The sequence below is a fragment of the Monodelphis domestica genome, chromosome 2, assembly GCF_027887165.1.
Source record: "Monodelphis domestica isolate mMonDom1 chromosome 2, mMonDom1.pri, whole genome shotgun sequence".
NCBI lineage: Eukaryota > Metazoa > Chordata > Mammalia > Didelphimorphia > Didelphidae > Monodelphis > Monodelphis domestica.
In genome coordinates, this window is record NC_077228.1 from 510890538 (window position 1) to 510909653 (window position 19116).

At 56.3% G+C, this 19116-nt stretch overlaps 1 protein-coding gene across 2 annotated transcripts; it reads right to left on the reverse strand.

The window, feature by feature from the left end:
- Positions 1 to 1428: 1428 nt before the first annotated feature.
- Positions 1429 to 18521, reverse strand: SLC43A2 (solute carrier family 43 member 2). Of its 2 annotated transcripts, XM_016429292.2 has the most exons (10): positions 16196 to 18521; positions 15121 to 15254; positions 14654 to 14856; positions 13711 to 13857; positions 12336 to 12347; positions 11135 to 11273; positions 10422 to 10554; positions 10085 to 10158; positions 9227 to 9350; positions 1429 to 8705 (listed from the first exon to the last, which is right to left on the reverse strand). In XM_016429292.2, exons 1-10 carry the CDS (start codon positions 16277 to 16279, stop codon positions 8544 to 8546), a joined length of 1212 nt encoding a protein of 403 aa, XP_016284778.1. In that variant the 5' UTR covers positions 16280 to 18521; the 3' UTR covers positions 1429 to 8543. The 2 variants fall into 2 exon arrangements, with proteins under 2 accessions (XP_016284778.1, XP_016284779.1); XM_016429293.2 differs by lacking the exon at positions 12336 to 12347 and having other exon boundaries at positions 16196 to 18518.
- Positions 18522 to 19116: the final 595 nt, after the last annotated feature.

Genomic DNA, 19116 nt, shown 5'->3' on the forward strand with positions numbered 1-19116 from the left:
TTAGGCTTCAGAAGTATCCTATTAAGGAGGGACAGGTAGATGACTCAGGGAATTGAGAATTAGATCTAGAGATGCAAGGTCCTGGGTTCAAATCTGGCCTCAGACATTTCCTAGTATAAAAATAGAGATTTTGAACCCCAGACTTCAATCCCCAGAAGTCCTTGATATTTCCCAGAATTCCCTATGATCTCACCTCTCTTCCATTGCAATGATGTAGTAAGCTTTGAATGGGCTAATCAGCCCTGGGCACGTGGTTTATTATTTTGTATCCTTGATTTCTAATAATCCTTAATAAACCTCATAAAATATAATATTTTTATATTAGAGATAATTTAATTTTTACACTAGCAGGGTAACCCTGGGCAAGTCACTTAACCCCCACTGCCTAGTGCTTACTGCTGTCCTGCCCTGGGACAGGGCATGTTTCCTGAGACAGAAGGTAAGGGTTTTAAACAAACAATGGGATGGCCATCAGGGGAGACCTTCCTGCCTGCATCCTCCAACTCCAGGTCCCTCGTTCTTCCCATAGCAGCATGCCATCTCCCATGTCCCTCAAGTTCACCTCAGTTTCCAGATAATAACACCCCTAAAGCCTACTTCAAAGGGCTGGGAGGATCAAAGGAGAGAAAGTATTCCAAGTTGAAAGGAGCCACACAAAGTGCAACTTTAATTAAAGCCTATCTAGGAGAGGCATGAAGCAATTTGGCCTAGTGGATAGAGCATCTGACTGGGTGTCAAGACCACCTGGGTTCAAATCCTATTGCTAACAGTGACCTGACTCTCAGCAAGCCTCTGTGAGCCTCTAAGTCGTAAGAGGATTGCCTATGCTGGCAGCATTCCCAGATGTTTCTGTTGTATCTAAATCAGGGATTCTTAACTGTTTGGGTACTGTGACCTCCATCGGCAAGCTGCTAAGGCTGATGGACCTCTTCTCAGAGTCATGTTCTTAAGGGCAGAAAATACTAAGATTATAAAAACCCAAAGTTATGGAAAATAAGGCTGGTCATAGATCCCGACATCTATTCATGGACCTCTTGGGGGATCCCTGGCCCCGGGTTAAGAACTCCTGATCTACACCAAGGGAGAACAATGCCTTCAGGCACAAGGAGGAGAGGGGCATTAGAGAGCGCTGGGCGATCTTCCTGCTAAATATCGATTTCTCCCACCATTCTCCCATTCTGCCACATCCTGGCTTTGGGCAGAAGATAGCAAAGTAGGGATTCTGATTGAGAGGGAAGAGGAGCTCCTTATCAAATTGTGCCTATCTGAAGCTCCTTCCAGGGTTGGAGGGGGAACACATCCGGTTCTGGAAAGAGCCAGGGAAGTGGGGAGCCGAGAAGGGCCCCTCTTTTGTCTTTCAATGGCGGTGTCCGAGTCACCCGATTCATTGAGTCTATAAGTCACAAAAGGCACCACACAGAGACAGACACTGGTCCAAGAGGCCACAGAGGCAGGTTTATTGGTGACAACGTAGCTAGCTTCTACAGCTGAATGGTGGAGGCATGCCGTGGAGACACAGAGCCGTGGGCCATGGTGGATCGCTGTCAGGATTTACTTGGGGAGGGCAGCAGATCTTCATAGCTAGAAGGCCCAAGTCTTTAGAGGGTTCAAATCACCCCTTGTGTGCCAGGGATCTGTCCTGGCTGAAGTGCCTGCAGGCAGGTCCTGGTCTCTCTTCAGAACCCTCGCGGGGCACTGCTGCCCTCCCCTGCAGCTTCGTAAATCCTAACACTTGAAGGTTTGCAAAGCATTTCAGAGTCTTATTTTATAAGGGCAGTACCAAAGGTAATACTATTTGACAGATAAGGAAACTGAGGCTCAGAGGCTAAGTAACTCGCTCAGGAATACCCCTGGGCTTTTTCTCATGGTTGGAATGTTCTCTTCCTTCCTCTCTGCCTACGCTAGTGCCCAGCTTGCTTGCTTTTACATCTTTTCAAAACCCTCACCTTCCATCTTAGAATCAACACTATGTATTGGTTCTAAGGCATTTGAGTGGCAAAGGCAGGGCAACAGGGGTTAAGTGACTTGCCCAGGGTCACACAGCTGGGAAATGTAGCCACCTAGCTGCCTCCTCTTTAAGACCCAACTCAAAGCTTACCTTTCACAGGAAGCCTTCCCTAACCCCTCTCCATTTGAGTGCCTTCCCTCTGTGGATTAGAAGGCTCAGTGAATAGAAGAGAACGCTGGGACTGCCATCAGGAAGACTGGAGGCCAAATTTGGCCTCAGATACTTCCTAGTTGTGTGACCCTGGGCAAGTCACTTAACCTTTGATTGTCCCACAAAAGGATTCCCTAGAGAAGGAAGGGCAAACCGCTCCAGTGTCCGGCACAACAAAGCCCCAGGGATAGCTATGGCGCATGGGACACAACTGAGCCTCCACTGCCCTCGGTTGGTTATTTCCTGGCTCCTTTGAGCACCGCCCTGTGCATGCTGTCTCTCCTGTTCCTGGTTCTCCTTCTGCCTCATTTTGTACCTCCAGTGTCCGGCACACAGCACTGATGGCTAGCGGCCAAGATCGGAGTCTGACCCAGGGACAGTCCTTTCCACTAGACCCATTGCTTCTCGATGAATCATAAAGCCGTTCTGCCGGAGAGAGGGGCGAGGAGGTGGAGGGAAAAGGAGGAGGAAGCAGCTATTCCAGGAGCGTCTGGAACCGTTTTACCGCCATTTAAAGGGGCTGACAAGGGTTGAAAGGTGCAATGGGCATCATGGGGAGTTTGACTGCAGATGGGAAGACTTGAAGAGGAAGTAGGGGAGGCAGGGCTATTAGGTGGCACAATGGATGGAGGCCAGGAGGTCCTGGGTTCAATTCTGGCCTCAGATACTTTCCAGTTGTGTGACCCTGGGCAAGTCACTTGACCCCCACCGCCCAGCCCCTCCCATCCTGTCTTGGAATTAGCACTAAGACAGAAGGGGAAGCTTTTAAAAAAGGGAGTGGGGTTTTGTGGCAAGAGCCCCAGAGTGGGAGGCATTTGAGAGCTGGGTTCAAATCCTGCCAGTGACACGAGCTAGGTGATCATGGGAAAATCACTAACCCCCTCCACCTTCTATGCCTCTTCTTTAAAATGGAGATAAATGCCTGAAGCAACCTCACTATGTTCCTAAGAGGTCAATTAGGGACCACCTGGAAAACCAGCTGGCTTCCTTGAGGAGGAGAGATCTGGTTCCTGGTTGTATCTGGGCCATCTCAAGTGCCTGCACTGCCCTAGGCACAAGCCACTCCCCGGCTCAGGGCTCCCAGCAAGGGGCAGCACTAGAATCCTAGCTTGAATGCTGACCAGTGCGGGAGGAGGAGATTCCCCGCTTCAGCCTCCCAAATGGAAAAAAAGCATTTTGTGAACTTTAAAGCGAAACTTATTTCCTCCCATTCCTGGGATGGGGACAGCTTAAGAAATGAAAAACTTACTGGGGGGCTCAGTGAATAGAGAGCCAGCTCTGGAGTTGGGCAGTCCTGGGTTCAAATCTGGCCATGGCCCATTCTGGGCTGTGGGGCCCTGGGCAAGTCCCTTAACCCCGATGCCTTACTGCTCTTCTGCCTTAGAAGGAATACTAGGACAGGAGGGTGTAAAAAATAATAATGAGGAGGGAGAGTGTAGCCAGAGAACGCGTGTGCACCTGCGGCCCACGGACCACAGAGCCCACAGGATGGGGTCCACGGTCCGAGCCACGCAGGGCCCGTTTCCTGTGGCCTCCCCAGTCTGTCCTCCAGGATGCTCCCCCTCCCCAGCTCAGGGCGCCCCACCTAAGAGGAAGAGCCCCTGGCCCCCTGCAGTAGCCCCTCCAGGAAGGGCCCTGTCTTGGGCACAACCCAAGTCCCTGACAAACAGGATCAGGAATCACAGGGACTCCACTGGTCGCATCCTTCCTGAGGCTGCTACCACTTCCTGTTGCAGAAGCTTTGCCCTGGGCCCCTGCGAGAAGGGAAGGGAGGCCCTGGGAGGGGTTCCCCGTTTCTCTGGCTGGGGAGCTGCCGTCCCACTCCCAGGGCTGTAGGAGAAAGGGAGAAGTGATTCAGAGGCATCTTCCCCCTGCAAAGGAAGCTCAGGGGCCCAGCCCGAAGCCACAGCAGAGGTTCCTGCCCGGAACAGGGGACGGTGGAGGGAAGCCACCTTCACCCCACAACTCCGGGAAGGCCTGACCCCCAGCTTAGCCCCTTCAGGGCCCACCCTCTGAGCCATCTCCCAAAGGCGTCACTGCCCTGGCCTGACTTCCATCTGAAACACGAAGGACTCTCTGCTCCACTTCTAGCATCATTCAAAAGCCCACAAAGTCCTGTCTTCTGACTTAGAATCAGTAATACTGTGTATTGGTTCCAAGGCAGAAGAGAGGTAGGACTAGGCAATGGGGGTTAAGTGACTTGTCCAGGGTCACCCCGTTGGGGAGGGGAAGACTTTTTTAAAACCTTTACCTTCTGCCTTAGAATGAGTACTGTGTATTGGTTCCAAGGCAGAAGCATGGTAAGGGCTAGGCAGTGCCGGTTAGGTGACTTGCCCAGGGTCACCCAGCTGGGAAGCGTCTGAACATCATTATTTTCTAAACCCATCAATAGCATTTATCAAGGGTCTGCTCCCCCAGGTGCCAGGCGGGCCCCAGGCCCACAAGTAAAAGTGAAACCATGGCCACAAAGAGCTCACCCTGTAGAGGGAGACCTCAGTCTGGGAACAGCACCTTGAGAGACAGACAACGGTGTGCCTGGCCAGCCAGTTAGTCGACGTCATCTACCACGTGCCAGGCACTGCGCGGCGCTGGTCAAGTCGCTTAATCTCTGAGCCTCAATTGGCACAGCTATGAAATGGGGATGGTAATACCTACAGAGCCCACCTCTCCGGCCACCGGAGGGAGAGAGCCAGCCAGAAGTACCAGCTGTTAAGATAGCAAGAAGTTGCTAAGTGACACTTTAATACAACGAGCCCTGGGCTCTATCACAGCACAGTTGACGTCAACAGACAAGTATTAAGTGCCTACTAAGGACAATACAGAGAAGTGAAGAGAAAAATGGGGGGGGGGGGCGGGGAGAGACAGAGAAAGACATACAAAGAGACAAAGAAATGAAGAGAAAAATAGAGACAGAGAAAAGGAGAGAAAAATAAGAGAGGGAGAGACAGAGACAGAGACAGACAGAGGCAGAGAGGGAGACAGAGAGAGAGGAGAGACAGAGACAGAGAAACAGAAAAATAGAGAGAGGAAGAGACGGACAAGAGAGACAGAGACAGAGAGGGAGACAGAGAGAGAGAGAGGAGAGACAGAGACAGAGAAACAGAAAAATAGAGAGAGGAAGAGACGGACAAGAGAGACAGAGACAGAGAGGGAGACAGAGAGAGAGAGGAGAGACAGAGAGAGAGAAACAGAAAAATAGAGAGGGAGAGAGACAGACAGAGAGAGAAAGCACAGATTCTGCCCTCAAAAAATACAATTTATTCTGACTCAAAGAAGGACAACAAGATAAATACCCACAATGCCAAGGGGAAATAATAGAAGTGCAAAGAACAGGTCCAAGCAAAGGTTAATTCGACACAGAAGGCAGGGTAGAGGACGGGGAAGAAGACAATGCCAGGGAAGGTTTCTCGGAGGAAGGGGCATGTGAAGGAAGGTCGCCAGTGGTGGGATATAGGGAGTGGCTGTGGGCTCTTTTAGCATGGCAGCTGGGATAAGTGAAAGACGAAAGCTGGAAGAGAGGAAGATGGGAATGGGGAAAGAACTGGCAGCTGGAACCCATGAGAAAACAGCAGTAGGTGCAAGTCAGATTGCGAAGGCTGCAGAATGCCAGAACCAGTTCATCCTTTATTCGGTAGGTCATGGAGAGCATCAGGAAATGACTCCAGAAACCATTCAATGCAGCCACCTCACTTTACAGATAAGGAAACTAGGGTCCAAGGAGGTTGATTTGGCCAGGAGTACCCAGATACCGTGTGGCAGGGTGGAGACTGGAACCTAAGCCCTCAGACTCCAGTTGGTGCTTGTCCTGTTGAGGAGTGAGAAGCAGAGTGCGGTCCCTTTGGGGCACCGGATCGGAGGAGGGGTAGGTTGAATGGGAAGGGCCCACTTCAAGAGATACTGTGGAGGTACGAATGAATGAACACATGATTGATAGGGCTCAGCAGCTGACTGAGGGGAGAGTCATCTAGGTTGACTCAAAATTCTGAAGGGGTTTTGGGGGGGAGGAAAAAGATGATGAGTTGAGTCTTGGACATGTCTCTATATGTACATACAGACACACACATTTTAAATCCTATCCTGTCTTGGAATCAATACTGGGCATTAGCTCTGAAGCAGAATAGCGGTAAGGCCTAGGCAATGGGGGTTAAGTGACTTGCCCAGGGTCACCCAGCTGGGAAGTGTGGGAGGCCTGTGATACTGAAATCACCTTTCTTGCACATGTCTGTGTCTCAAATAATTAAATCTTGAGTTTGCTGCAGCCCTTCCTAATCTTGTTACCCTGAGTAGGGTGGAGAATGTAGTTTCCTGATTCTGTTATTCCAAGTATCTCTATTGGTATTGATCAGGAAATAGCTAAATCGGATCTTCTAAAGAATGGTCTGAATAGGGTGGAGTAGTTTAGAAATTCACAGGCCATATTTGAACCCAGGGCCTCCCAAACAGGGCCCCCAGCGGGCGCCTGGACGTGCAAATGTAAGGTGCTGGCAGGACATCCAAGGGGAGATCTCCAGGAGGGAGTTGGAAATACAAGACTGGCGTTCCAAGGCGAGTCCAGGCTATCAAGCTTGGGTTATAGTTGGCCCGGAGGGCACGAGGAAGAGCTCATAGTGACGCAAGAGGGCTTAGGACGAAACCTTGAGGCACGGCCCCTCTCAAGGAGTCAGAGGGAGGAGAAGGCAGCAAAAAAGATCAAGAAGGAATAATGGTCAGAGAAGAGGAAACCTAAGAGAAAAATGCTGTGGCAAGTGGAACAAGGACACAGAGGTCCACAAGGTTGAGAATTTTAAAAGGCCACTGGATAAATGCCTAGCGGTGTGACCCTGGTCAAGTCACTTTACCCTGTTTGCCTCCATTTCCTCATCTGTCAGATGAACTGGAGAAGGAAATGGCCAGCCTCTCCAGGGTCTCAGCCAAGAAATCCCCAAAGGGGGCCACAAAGAGTCAGACAGACTGGAAATAACCGACTTCCCTTTCTAGGAGTCTGCAGGTACCGCCTGAGGGCCTAAAGGAGTGCAGTGAAACATGCATCTTCTGACCCGGTCACTTTGCTGATTCATTTTATCTAACTAGACTGAATTGCGACCACCCTAACCCGTTTCTCCCCAGCCTTTCCCATTCCGGGTTAGCTCCAGACCTGGGTTCTCATGCCCGGTCGGGGACCCCTCGGACCCAGGACCAAAACAAGAACGTGACTTGTCTAAGGTCACTCGGCTCTCAGAGGGCAGAGCCGGGAGAAGCTCTGGCTTCTCGTGGCCCCACCAAGGCCCCGGATTCTTTCCGCCACAATTCACAGTTCCTCCAGCTTTGAAGCTTAGACCGTAGACGGAGACACCGAGTTTGGGCCAGGAGTCACCCCCAGGCTCTCCCATCAACCGTGGAAACCCAAAGGGGAGGAAAGAGAAACAGAACAACCCATTTGTCAGGAGGGATCAGGGACCCGAAGGGGCGCCAGGCTGGCAGGGGCTGCCCTGGTTCCGACCCTGTCGGTGGGCTTCGGCTCTCCCGGGAGGGGGAGGCGGGGCGCACTCTCTCTCCTCCCAGTTTCCACGGCCGGCGGGCCCTGACATGCGCAAACACAAATTTCCCTGACTACCAGGAAGATGGATTTATTGCTTTACCCAAAAAAAAAAAAAAAGTTTGAGAAACCGTCGAATTAAACCAACCGAGAAGCGCCGAGCCCAGGTGCGCTCCTCGGGGACCTACCAGGAAGCCGCGAGAAACCGTTCCGTTAAAGAGGACCAGCCGGCGGCCCCGGCCGCCTTGGCCCCCCAGGACCCGTCCTAAAGGGCCGGTGCCTTTGGGGAGGCTGCCGCCAGGGGGCGCTGCGTGCCCACAGCCTCATCCCTGGCCGCCAGCGACACAGGCACAAGCACATCCAGGCGATCCCAGCCAAGAGCGGCTTCTGCCCCCCATTCTCCTCCCCCACCCCCCGAACAGCGAGGAGGTCGCGGAGACCCTGACCTCTCGTCCCGGTAATGCCGGCCGCAGCCCCCGCCACACGCCCGGCAGGGAGGAAGGCGTCAGGCCGCCCCTGCTCCCTCCCCGCCTCCCCGCCCCTCAGACCCGGTCTGCCTAGGCCATGCATTGGACAAGGCCGAGCCCTAAGAGGTAGCTAGCACCAAGGACGGCGCAGGGTCCTTCCCTCCTCGTCAGTCCGCCGGAGCAGAGCGCCGGCCCGAAGGCCTCCTAAATCGTCACGTTGGCATGCAGCGAGCGGCCGGCAGCGCCTCCTCACACGGGAGGGCGAGGCGAGCCCCGACGGAGCGTCCTGTCCGTGTGGGGCGGCCAGCGGGGGCCCGGGGTGCGGGGGGCCTGGGGGGGGGGGGCAGAGGCGGGACCCGAGGCGGCGGCCGGGAGGGGGAGGGGAGGCCCCGCGGCCCAGGGTCTACACGAAGGCCTCCTGGTTGGGGGTGCCGTTGATCTTGAGGAAGAGCTTCTCGTCCTCTCTCTTCTGGGCCAGCTGCCTCCGCAGCTGCCGCCGGTAGAAGATCAGGTAGAGGGGCAGGCAGAAGCCCAGCATGCTCACCCCCAGGAGCCCCACGTTGACCTGGGGGGCATCAAGGCGGGGCATGACCAGGGTGGGGCGGGCAGAGGGACAGTAGAGGAGGGCTGAAGGGGCCTCCCCACCCCCACCCCAGCGGCTCTGGAACTAGGTTCCAATCCCACCCAGACCCTGACTGCAGGTAACCCGGCCAGCCCCAAGCCCTCTGCCAGCCCCGGCTTCCCGACTCTGGGAAGGCTTTTGTTTTCCTTTAATCCTTCTTCAAGTCACTGCCATGCATGGGGGGCCACCCCGATGGGAGGGGTCTGGGGCCCATCTGAACCCAGGTCTCCCCTAGGCCCGGCCCTCTCCACTGCCCCCCCCTTCCATGACTCTCCCATTCGGGGCCCTCCAGTTCCCAGGCTGAACACTTGCCGGGGCACAACCAGCTTCCCCTGGGAATGTCTGTTTTGAGGAGGCCTCGAGGCCCCTCCAGCCCGGGCAGGCCTGGGCCCGACCTCTGACCCCGCAGCCTGCGGGCGCCCTGGGCTCTCTTTCCCCACCAGGCCAGACCCCTCCCCCCTTACCCAGAGCGGGTCTCCCTGGAGGGGCCCCATCATGGCCATGAACAAGGGCTGCTGCAGGAGGGCGAACAGAGCGCTGACCAGAGACTGGAGGCCCGTCAAGCTGCCGAACTGGGTCGAGGGGTACCTGCCGGAACCGAAGCACAGAGGCTGTCCCCCGGCTCGGCCTCCGCGGGAGACAGAGGCCGGAGGAGCCTCTAAGCCCGCCTCATCAGACAGGAGAAGACACGGAGGCAAAGAGGCGCAGGGAAGGGCCCAGGGTCTGCGGTGGGACCTGACCTCGGGCTTCCTGCCTAGGCCCAGCACTCCACGCTCAGCCCCCGGGGCACCCCTTCCAGGGAGGCTGGGCAGGCCCGAGCCAACACGCAGCAGATGGAGGCCTCGCTCCCTGGGGACACACAGGGGCTGGGACTGCCAGATCCTGCTGGAAAGGCTTGCACAACAGCCCGGCTCCCGGAAAACAGGCTGCCGAGCAGGTCTGCGCTGGGGCCCAGCCTGGTCCAAGGGGCCGGCGTTGTGTAATCCCAGACGCGGCTTCTGCCAGGCCCAGAGCCCGGGCTGGAATGGGCAGGGACCCGGGGCCGGGGGGCCTCAAAAAGGGGGACAGACCCCCGCCCCTCCCCCGCACAGACTGCTCCAGGTGCCTCCCCCCTCCCCCGTCCCCCTTCTCTTCTTCCTCATTCCTGGCCAGCCCGGCCTGTGGAATGTGCCCCGGCCCCGGGCCCTGGGCAGAGGGCTGACCCCGCTCCAGGCGGGCTCCTGAGCACCCAAGCCTCCGGGCGCCCCCGGGCAGAACAAACACATGTCAAAGGAAGCCGGCTGGGCCTGGCCTCGGTCAGGGCACCCCCAGCCCCCACTTACACAGCCGCGTAGAGGCCCCCCACGGCCGAGTGAATGAAGCCCCTCACGATGGTGTGCAGGATGAAGGACAGGATCTGGGCAGAAAAGCGGGAGATGGGAAAATGGGCGGCGGCTCTCCTCCCGGGGAGGGGGGCACCCCGGAAGGGCCCCCCCACACCTCTGCCAAACCTCCCCCCAAGCCCCTTCCCTTCCCTCTTAGAATCCATACTGTGGGGGCTAGAACCAGGCCCAGGGTTCAAAGGTGGCCTCAGCCCCTTCCTAGCGGAGTGGCCCTGGGCGAGTCACGTCACCCCCTTCCGCCCTGGAACGGACACCCCAAGAGGGAAGGGGAAGTTACCTGCAGAGGCAGGTTGGGAATGAGGCAGGTGATCCCGAAGCCCACGAGCAGGAGGTTGGTGAAGGCAAAGGCCCTCATGGCGTTGGTGATCTTCTGGACCTGGCGGTCTCGCTTCTTCTTCTTCTCCTCGCCTCTGCGGGGGAGCACCGACACGGGGTCTGGAGGGGCCTCTCGTGGGGCGTCCCTGGGGCCCCGTCCTAGGTCTGACCTTTCTTTCGGAGGCCCCTGAGGGGAGTGACTGGTCTAAGGTCTCACGAAGGACGGGATGGGAGCTATGGAGAATGCCAACCCCTCAACCATTGGTTTTAACCCCTTCTAGACCGTCTGGGAAGCTCCTTGACAGGCTGGAATTCCCATTTCTTATTTGTGTCCTGCTGTGAGTGTGGGTACGGGAAAGAGTTTTCCATTTGGAATCAGAGGATCCCGCCTCTTAACACAGAGGAGGCTTTGGACGAGCGTGGGCCCTTGAGATGACCCCTGAGATCCTGTTCAGCTGCAGCGTTAGACTCTACTCTGTCCTCCTCTCTGACGCGGAGGAGTAGCAGAGTAGCTAGAGAGGAGGCAGAAGCGGAGGCAGGGAGGGCCTCTGGACTCCAGCGAGGCCACCCGAGTCTGCCCGAACGGAAGCCCCCGGCTCCCACCGCCGGGGCCTCTCCGAGGGGCGGCCCTCCCGGCCTGCCTCCCCGAGCGGGCTCCCTCCGCGGCCTACGTACCGCTCAGCTTCCTTGTCCTCGGCCTCTTCGGGGCCGTCGTCGCACTCCTTCAGCCTCCAGTCCATGATGTAGCCGATGACCGGGGCCGTCAGCAGGCAGAGCAGCTGTAAGCCGCCGAAGATGGACGTGTAGAGACCCACTGCAGGGAGACGGGCCGGGAGAGGAGAAGGAACTTAGCAGAAAAGCGGCCTCCGGCGAGGCTCCGGGGCTCGTCACCACGGAAAGGGGCCGAGGGGGCGGCGCTCCCGGACGGCCCCTTCCAAGAGCTTCAGCTGCCCGTGCCACAGCCCCAGAGAGTCCGGCCAGCTCATGAACTCATTGCAAAATGCTTCTCTCCAGACCAGATAAAGGCCAAGTGGATGAGGAAATGAGCCACTCGGGCCGGATCTGGGCTTCCCCTTCCTGTCTGGACCACCGTCGGGGGCTCTAAAGGGTGCAGTGGAGGTGAGGTCGGCTCTAGCTCTGCACTCCGGGGCCTCACAAGCACAACTCCTTTTTTGAGGCTAAATACCCAGGATCAAAAAAGAAGCCCCAAACAGACAGCTCCGTGGGCAGGCCTGGAGGGGAGGTCCGGCGGGGCCTCAAACAGCCTAGCCGTGAGACCCTGGGCAAGTCACCTGACCTCAGTCTAGCCCTACAGCTCTCCCGCCTTGAAATGCACACTTAATCTGGAGTCTAAAACATAAAGCAAAGCTTAAAAAGAAAAAGCAGCCAACGCCGCAGCCCGTCCTGGAAGACTCGCTGGCGGACGGGATTGGTTTAGCCCAATCGCAGCCCTTTGGGTTATTGGGGGGGGGGGCTGCGCTCCAGGGAGGGGCAGGAGAGGGAGAGCGCTTTAGAACAGAAGATAGCCATGCAAAGGCAAAGTGGAAACAAAGGTTCTAGATCCAGAATGCTGTCAGGGACGGTCCACTGGCAGGGGCTCTGCAGTCAAGTGTTTGGCCTTCAGGGGGCTTGAAGTGTCTGATTTTGTTTGTCTTTTCCCATCCTGTAACCCTGGTCAAAGGTGGGCTGAAGAGGGAGAGACGGACAGACACAGACGGACAGATGGACAGACAGACACAGACAGACAGATGGACAGACAGACACAGACAGACAGACACAGACGGGCAGACAGACAGACAGTGAGAGGCCAGGGAATGACCACGGGCACGGAGGGATTTTCCTGCTGAGGAGGGTCAGGGAGGACCCAGTCCCTTACCTGTAGCCATCACTGCATCGAGAGAGCAAAGGGAGAGAAGGAAGCGGAAGAGAAGTGAGCAGCAGAAACCTTGGAAGCTTACTTTAGGGAGAAGACAGAGGGGGGACACCTGCTTTGGCTTCAGGATTTTTAAGGGGGGGCGCTGGGGCCCGGCCCTGGCCAGGGCCAGGCAGCCCTTTCTCCCGCTTTCCCAAGTGGCTGCTGGGGTGGCAGTCATGTGAGGCTGGCCAAGTGCTGGTGAAGTGTGGGATGGGGAAGTGAGAATGGGGGTGCCTCTCCCGAGAAGGGGGTTAGTCACCCAGAAAGGCGAGTCCACCCAGGGGACAGAGAAGGGGGGAGAAGAGGAAACGAGGCCTTCCCGGGCAGAAGGGGCCTCTGCACCCCCCGCCTCCCTCGCCCTGACGGCAGCGGGACTAGGCAGAGAAATTCACGTGACAAACGAGGGGAAAACCAGTGACCTAAGCTGAACGCTCGTGGAGTGGCCCCAAAGAACAGCTGATGAAACACACTGCAAGGGGGGGGCTAAAGATTCAGAATGGCTCACATTGTCGGGTGGAATTGTATCACTCACCAGTTTGGGTTAACGGTGGGGTATTTGGGGTTGTTATGGGGGGTGAACTTGTTTCCCCCAGGGGTGGGCATTATAGGAAGAAATTCCAGGGGGGCAGCTAGGGAGTTCAGTGGATTGAGCCTAGGGATGGGAGGTCCTGGGTACAAATCTGGCCTCAGACACTTCCTAGCAGTATGACCCTGGGCAAGTCATTGACTAGTTGCTTAGCCCTTACCACTCTTCTGCCCTTGAACCAATACACAGTCTTGATTCTAAGATGGAAAGTGAGGGTTTAAAAAAAGGAAATAGAAAAGGAGAGATGGAGAAAGAGTAAAAAGAGAAAGAAAGGAAGGGAGAGAAGGAAGGAAAGAAGGGAAGGAATGAGGAAGGAAGGGAAGAAAGGAAGGAAGGAAGAAATGAGGAAGGGTGGGAGGGCAGGGGAGGGAGGAAGGAAAGATAGAGAGAAGAAAGCCCCACACTTGGGCCCCCATCCTGGGCATGCTCCCCTAACTGGGAAATCCCTTTTCTGGGCATGAGAGAACACGGCAGGCTGGATTTGATGGGCCGGAGCTGGCTCTGACAACCCAATGCTCCCCTGGATTCCAGCTACTTGATGCCTTGCTGGTTGGGGTCAGCCCCCACATTCCAAGCAGTCAGCAGAGCCCGATGGCAGCTGTGTTAGTAGGGAGCGCCCCGCTGAAGCCATGCCCACCCCGCCTCGGGGCACTGGGCAGCCCCTGGGGGTAGCCAGGCGGCCACAACGCTGACACGGTCACGGGGGGGGGGTGGGGGGGGGGGGAGGGGACATGTCTCCCAGTGGCCCACCTGCGTCCTGGCTGCCTTCGGCGAGGAACTTGAGGATGTTGTTCATGGCGCCCATGTAGAAGATGAGGCGGAGCTGGGTCACGCACATGGTGACGAGGCTGAGCAGGAGGATGGGGCTGAACAGGCTGTGTATGAAGGAGGGGGCCGCTGGGGACAAGCAGAGACAAAGGGTGGCCTGAGGTGGGGCAGAGGCTGTGCCCGGGGGACCTGGGAGGACAGGCTGGAGAGCTCACACTCAGCTAAGCTTCTCTGGCAGGGCCAGAGGGGGACGGGCAGCACAGGGTGGGCACAGGGAAGGACATGGGGACGGCATCCTCCCTGGAGAGGCGGGGCCGTCTTTGGTTCTGTCTGGGCCCCGCACCCTTGAATGGCTCCAGGGAAAGGTCCGGATTCATTGGGCCACTACCACCCCGGCTGCCGGGGGCTTGGGAAAAGGCGCCTCCTGGGCATTGGCCCTCCTGTTCCCTGGACAACTAAGAAGGAATTCATGGATTCATTTCCATGGTCTGGAGCCGAGATTTCCCCCCCAGGGCAGCCTCCCCATGTGGACACGCCTTCCACAGATCCAGACTGGAACCTCATCTATCCCAGACAGTATGGAGGGTTGCCTGGGGCACCCATGGGGCATCGAGGTTAGTGTAGAGGCTGCCTGGGGTGCCCAGAGGTTAGAGGACTTGCCCAGGGTCACCCACAGAGGCAGGACTTGGGTCTTAGTCTTCCTGACTCTAGTCAGCTCTCCAACTTCTACCCCATCCTGCCTCTTGGGCAGAGGAAGTCAGGAGATCCGGGCCTGAGCCCTGGCACTGCCACACATGCTGTGTGTCCTTGAGCACATCCCTGGCCCTCTCTGGGCCTCTCCTCCCCTCTCTGGCTCTCTCTGTTCCTGTCTGTCCTGCCCCTTCTTGTTTGCCGGGTGCCCCACGTCCTGCAGGATGCCTGGTACCTGTGTTGTCCGGCTGACACTTCACTTCCAGGTCGATGGTGGACAGACAGAGCTTGTTGCCCTCCTGCAGGGCCGACGGCTCCTTGGAATGCTTCATGGAGCTGCCCACGCTGAGACGCCGGCCCACCGTGGTCACCTGCTTGTAGAACTGCTTCCCAGTGATCTTGTGGTCAAAGCCCAGCCAGCTGAACTTGATCTTCACCCTGTGCAGGGCAGGGCCAGCAGGCAGGGGGTCAGCACCACCACTGCCCACGGCCACCTACTGTCCACTGCCCGTTGCCCATGGCCACCCACCTATTGCCCACAGTCACCCACTCTCTATTGCCCATGGCCACCCACACCTTCTACTGCCTGCTGCCCATGGCCACCCACTGTCCACTGCTTGCTGCCCACCATCTACTACCCACTACCTGTCACCCATTGTCCTGTGCCCATGGGCAGCCCCGGCCCCCTCTGAGCCCACTCACGTGTAGTCCATGTCCTCCGGCCCGGGGAAAGGCTCCAAGGGCCAGTTTAAGAAGCAGTTCAGGAACACGAGGCCGGCACAGCCGGCCCAGACAACCAGGATGACAATGAAGGAGACGCCGAAGTCATAGATCACCTGGGAGAAACATCACAGTGATGGCGTGGTGCAGCGAGTCCCGAATGTGCCGGCCCGGGGTTCTGATCTTGTCCCTGATGCTTACTTGTGTGACATCCCCCACCCACCCACCCTCGGCAGCCCCAGTTTCCCCCATCAGTAAAATGGGAGGTTTGGCCCTGATGACCTTCTGGGTAGATGCTGGGCAGAGGAAGCCCCACCCCACCCCCGGGTGTCGGGGCAGCAAGAGTGGGAGGGGCCTCCATCCCACAATACCAGAGCCGGCAGGAAGCTGAGGGGCCAGCTTAACCAGTGAAGAGGCCTGAGGCCAGGGGCCCAGATGTGAATCCTGCCTCGGTTGCTTACTGTGGTCTCTGTTACAATGCTCAGGCGAGACGCTACTCTTCCCAAGCCTCAGTCTCCCCCTCTGCTGGTTCAGTGGCATTAAAGCACCAGGCGCCTTGACCCCCAGAGCCCTGGCATGAGGGACAGGAAGTCCCTTTCTCCCACCATGGCTGCCCCATCCACCTCAATGGAGGGAGGGGTTGGGGGCAGCTGGCAGGCCCTGGTGCTTTGCAATTTGTTTGGAGGTTTTGCAACTGGATCCTGCCCATGGGGGAAAATACCCGAAACAAGTCAGCAGAGGCCTAAGCATGGCAGAGCTTAATCCAAAACTAGGCCCTGATGGCCAGCTGGCACTGGGAGAGGAGAGAGACCCAGACTGGGACCCTCAGAACCCCAGAAAGGCCGGAGCCCCTCATCCCCCCTGCGCACAGCGCAGCCACCCCTACACTCACTACCCAGTCTGGAGGAAGAGCCCCATTTTTCTCCTCTGTAAAAAATAACATCTCCAGAGCTCCCCCAGAAGACTGGGAGGCTGGAGCAGCCTCTTGGGCTCTCAGGCGTGTCCTGCTGGGCCAGCTGGCCCCCCTCATCCCCGGGCATCACGCCCCGGTCCTCACCTTGATGGCTGGAAAAGTCACGGCTGAAGAGGCATAGGAGCCGATCATGAGGGCAATGAACGTGGACCGAAGGTCGCCGAACATGTTGGGCAGCTGCAGAGGAGAGAGCGGGTGGCCTCAGGAGGCAGGAAGGATGCTGGGGAGGTGCAGGGAGGGTGAGGACGCCCTCGTTGGAGGGCGATCACAGGAGGGCCACAGCACCAGCTCTGCCCCACGACCCAAGATTTCACTGCAACAGCTAAAGCCCCTTGGACAGGCAGAGAGGACAAGCCAGGAGAGCTGGGTTCAGATTCTGCCTTGGAGACCTTCACTTCTGTAGATCCATTTCTTCATCTGTAAAATGGGTCCCAGTGGCCCTTTGGCATGACCTCCCTCAGGCCTGCCACTGGGAAAATGCTTGGGAGACCCACTGTGCTATGTCTGCAGGGGCCAGGCAGCCTCCCTCACCTAAACGAAGCAAATCTGAGAGATCCGTCCCCAGAGTCCAAGGGAAGGCCTTCCTTCCAGGACTCCTGGAGGTCAGGGGCCACAAGCGAGGAGGCCCCTCACCTGAACAAGCCACCAAGAATTCTTTTTTTTTTTTTAATAAACCCATCCCTTCCAATCAGAACAACTCTGAGGTATCACCTCACACCTCACAGAATGGCTAACATGACAGCAAAGGAAAGTAATGAATGCTGGAAGGGATGTGGCAAAGTAGGGACATTAATGCATTGCTGGTGGAGTTGTGAACTGATCCAATCATTCTGGAGGGCAATTTGGAACTATGCCCAACGGGCGATAAAAACTGTCTGCCCTTTGATCCAGCCATAGCACTGCTGGGTTTGTACCCCAAAGAGATAATGGACAAAAAGACTTGTACAAAAATATTCATAGCTGCGCTCTTTGTGGTGGCCAAAAACTGGAAAATGAGGGGATGCCCTTCAATTGGGGAATGGCTGAACAAATTGTGGTATCTGTTGGTGATGGAATACTATTGTGCTAAAAGGAAAAATAAAGTGGAGGAATTCCATGGAGACTGGAACGACCTCCAGGAAGTGATGCAGAGTGAGAGGAGCAGAACCAGGAGAACATTATACGCAGAGACTGATACACTGTGGCACAATTGAATGTGGACTTCTCTACTAGCAGCAATGCAATGATCCAGGACAATTCTGAGGGATTTATGAGAAAGATGCTCTCCACATCCAGAGAAAGAACTGGGGGAGCGGAAACACAGAAGAAAAGCAACTGCTTGATCACGTGGGTGGAGGGGATATGACCGGGGATGGAGACTCTAAACAATCACCCTAGTGTAGATATCAATAATATGGAAATGGGTCTGGATCAATGACACATATAAAACCCAGTGGAATTGCATGTTGGCTACCAGAAGGGGTGGGAGGAGGAAGGGAAAGAACACAAATCTTGTAACTAAGGAATAATGTTCTCAATTGACTAATTAAATAAAATCCCCCCCCCCAAATAAATGAATAAACCTTTCCCTGCCCTCTTAGAATCAGCGCTCTCGACAGACTCCAAGGCAGAAGAGTGGCAAGAGCCCAGCCAGGGGGAAGAAGTGACCTACCCAGGGCCACTCTGAAGAAGTGACCAATGCCGGATTGGAATGTGGCTCTCCCAGAGTTTGGAGGAGCCCAGCGGAGAGTTGGAGACCTCTCTTCAAAGGGAGGCAGCTCGTAAGAAAGAATTTATTTGGGAATTATAAGATGAAGCAATGAATGAAAGGGGGGCAGTAACCCCCTCCCCCGCCACGCTTCCTTCTCGGGCAGGGACACTCAGATGACAGCTGAGCTCCTCTGAGATGGACACGGAGGCAGGCACCAGGCAGGGAAGCTCCCTTCTTCACATGCCTTTGCTCTTAGGTTTGCCGAACTGCTTCCCTTTCCCCCTCCCCCTACTTCATCCTTCCCTCAGTCTTTCTTGTTCTTTGTTTCAAGAGATGATTTGGGGGGCAGTGAGCTGTGTGACCCTGGACAAGTCACTTCACCCCCATTGCCTAGCCCTTAATGCTCTTCTGCCTTGGAACCAATAGGCTATATGGATGCTAAGACAGAAGGGAAGGGTTTTGTTTGTTTGTTGTTATTATTTTAAACACAGCAAAGAAAAGGACGATGTTTTGAGAGGGGAACCAGGACAAAGTTGTTACTACCTTTTTTAATTTAACACCTGCTTGGAAAGGACCACCTGGAAGACCCTGGAATCTCCTTTTGTTCTTTGCACATTGGAATGTTGTGTTTGTAGAGGCTGGAGTTCAACTAAAAGCGGCCTTGTGAAAGGCCTCAAGTGTGTACAGAATTGGGAGCCACTGGCTAGAACGCAGAAAAAACTGCCTTCAGTTCAGTCGGGCAACAGGTCTTCGGAGAGCAATGTCAGCATTTCACAAGCCCACAAAGCTTCCTGAGGATCTCAGGCAGCTTCCTCTCTTGACTGGCCACAGCAAGATGGGAAAATTCTCCCACCAGCCGGAATGATTCTCAGTCAGCTTCCAGAGCAGGCTGGCTCGGCGGGGCTTTCCACAAGCCATCCTAGAGACCCACAGATGGGCATGTCTCCCCCAGGGCCGGGGCCTGCCAGGGGCTCAGTGAGGCTGCAGAGCCCGGGCCTTGGTCCCAGTGCTGGCCAGGGCACACGTCTCCCATTCAGGGGGCCAGATGGGAGCTTAAAAACACAGCAGCACCTTTAGGATACTGCTTAGGGTCATCAAAATCTGGCCAGGAAGGCCCCCCGGGGGTGATACCCCAGGTTTGATGGGGTATCAGTCAAAGAGGGGAGGCAGGAGGAATTCCTACACGTCTCCTCCAGAAGACAAGCTCTGCCCAAGCCAAGCAGGACTGTTGCCTGTCCATCTGGGGAGGAAAGAAGGAAGCCTGGAGTCTGCACATCTCCCTCCCTGGCTGGGACCCTGCACAGGGCGTCCTCCC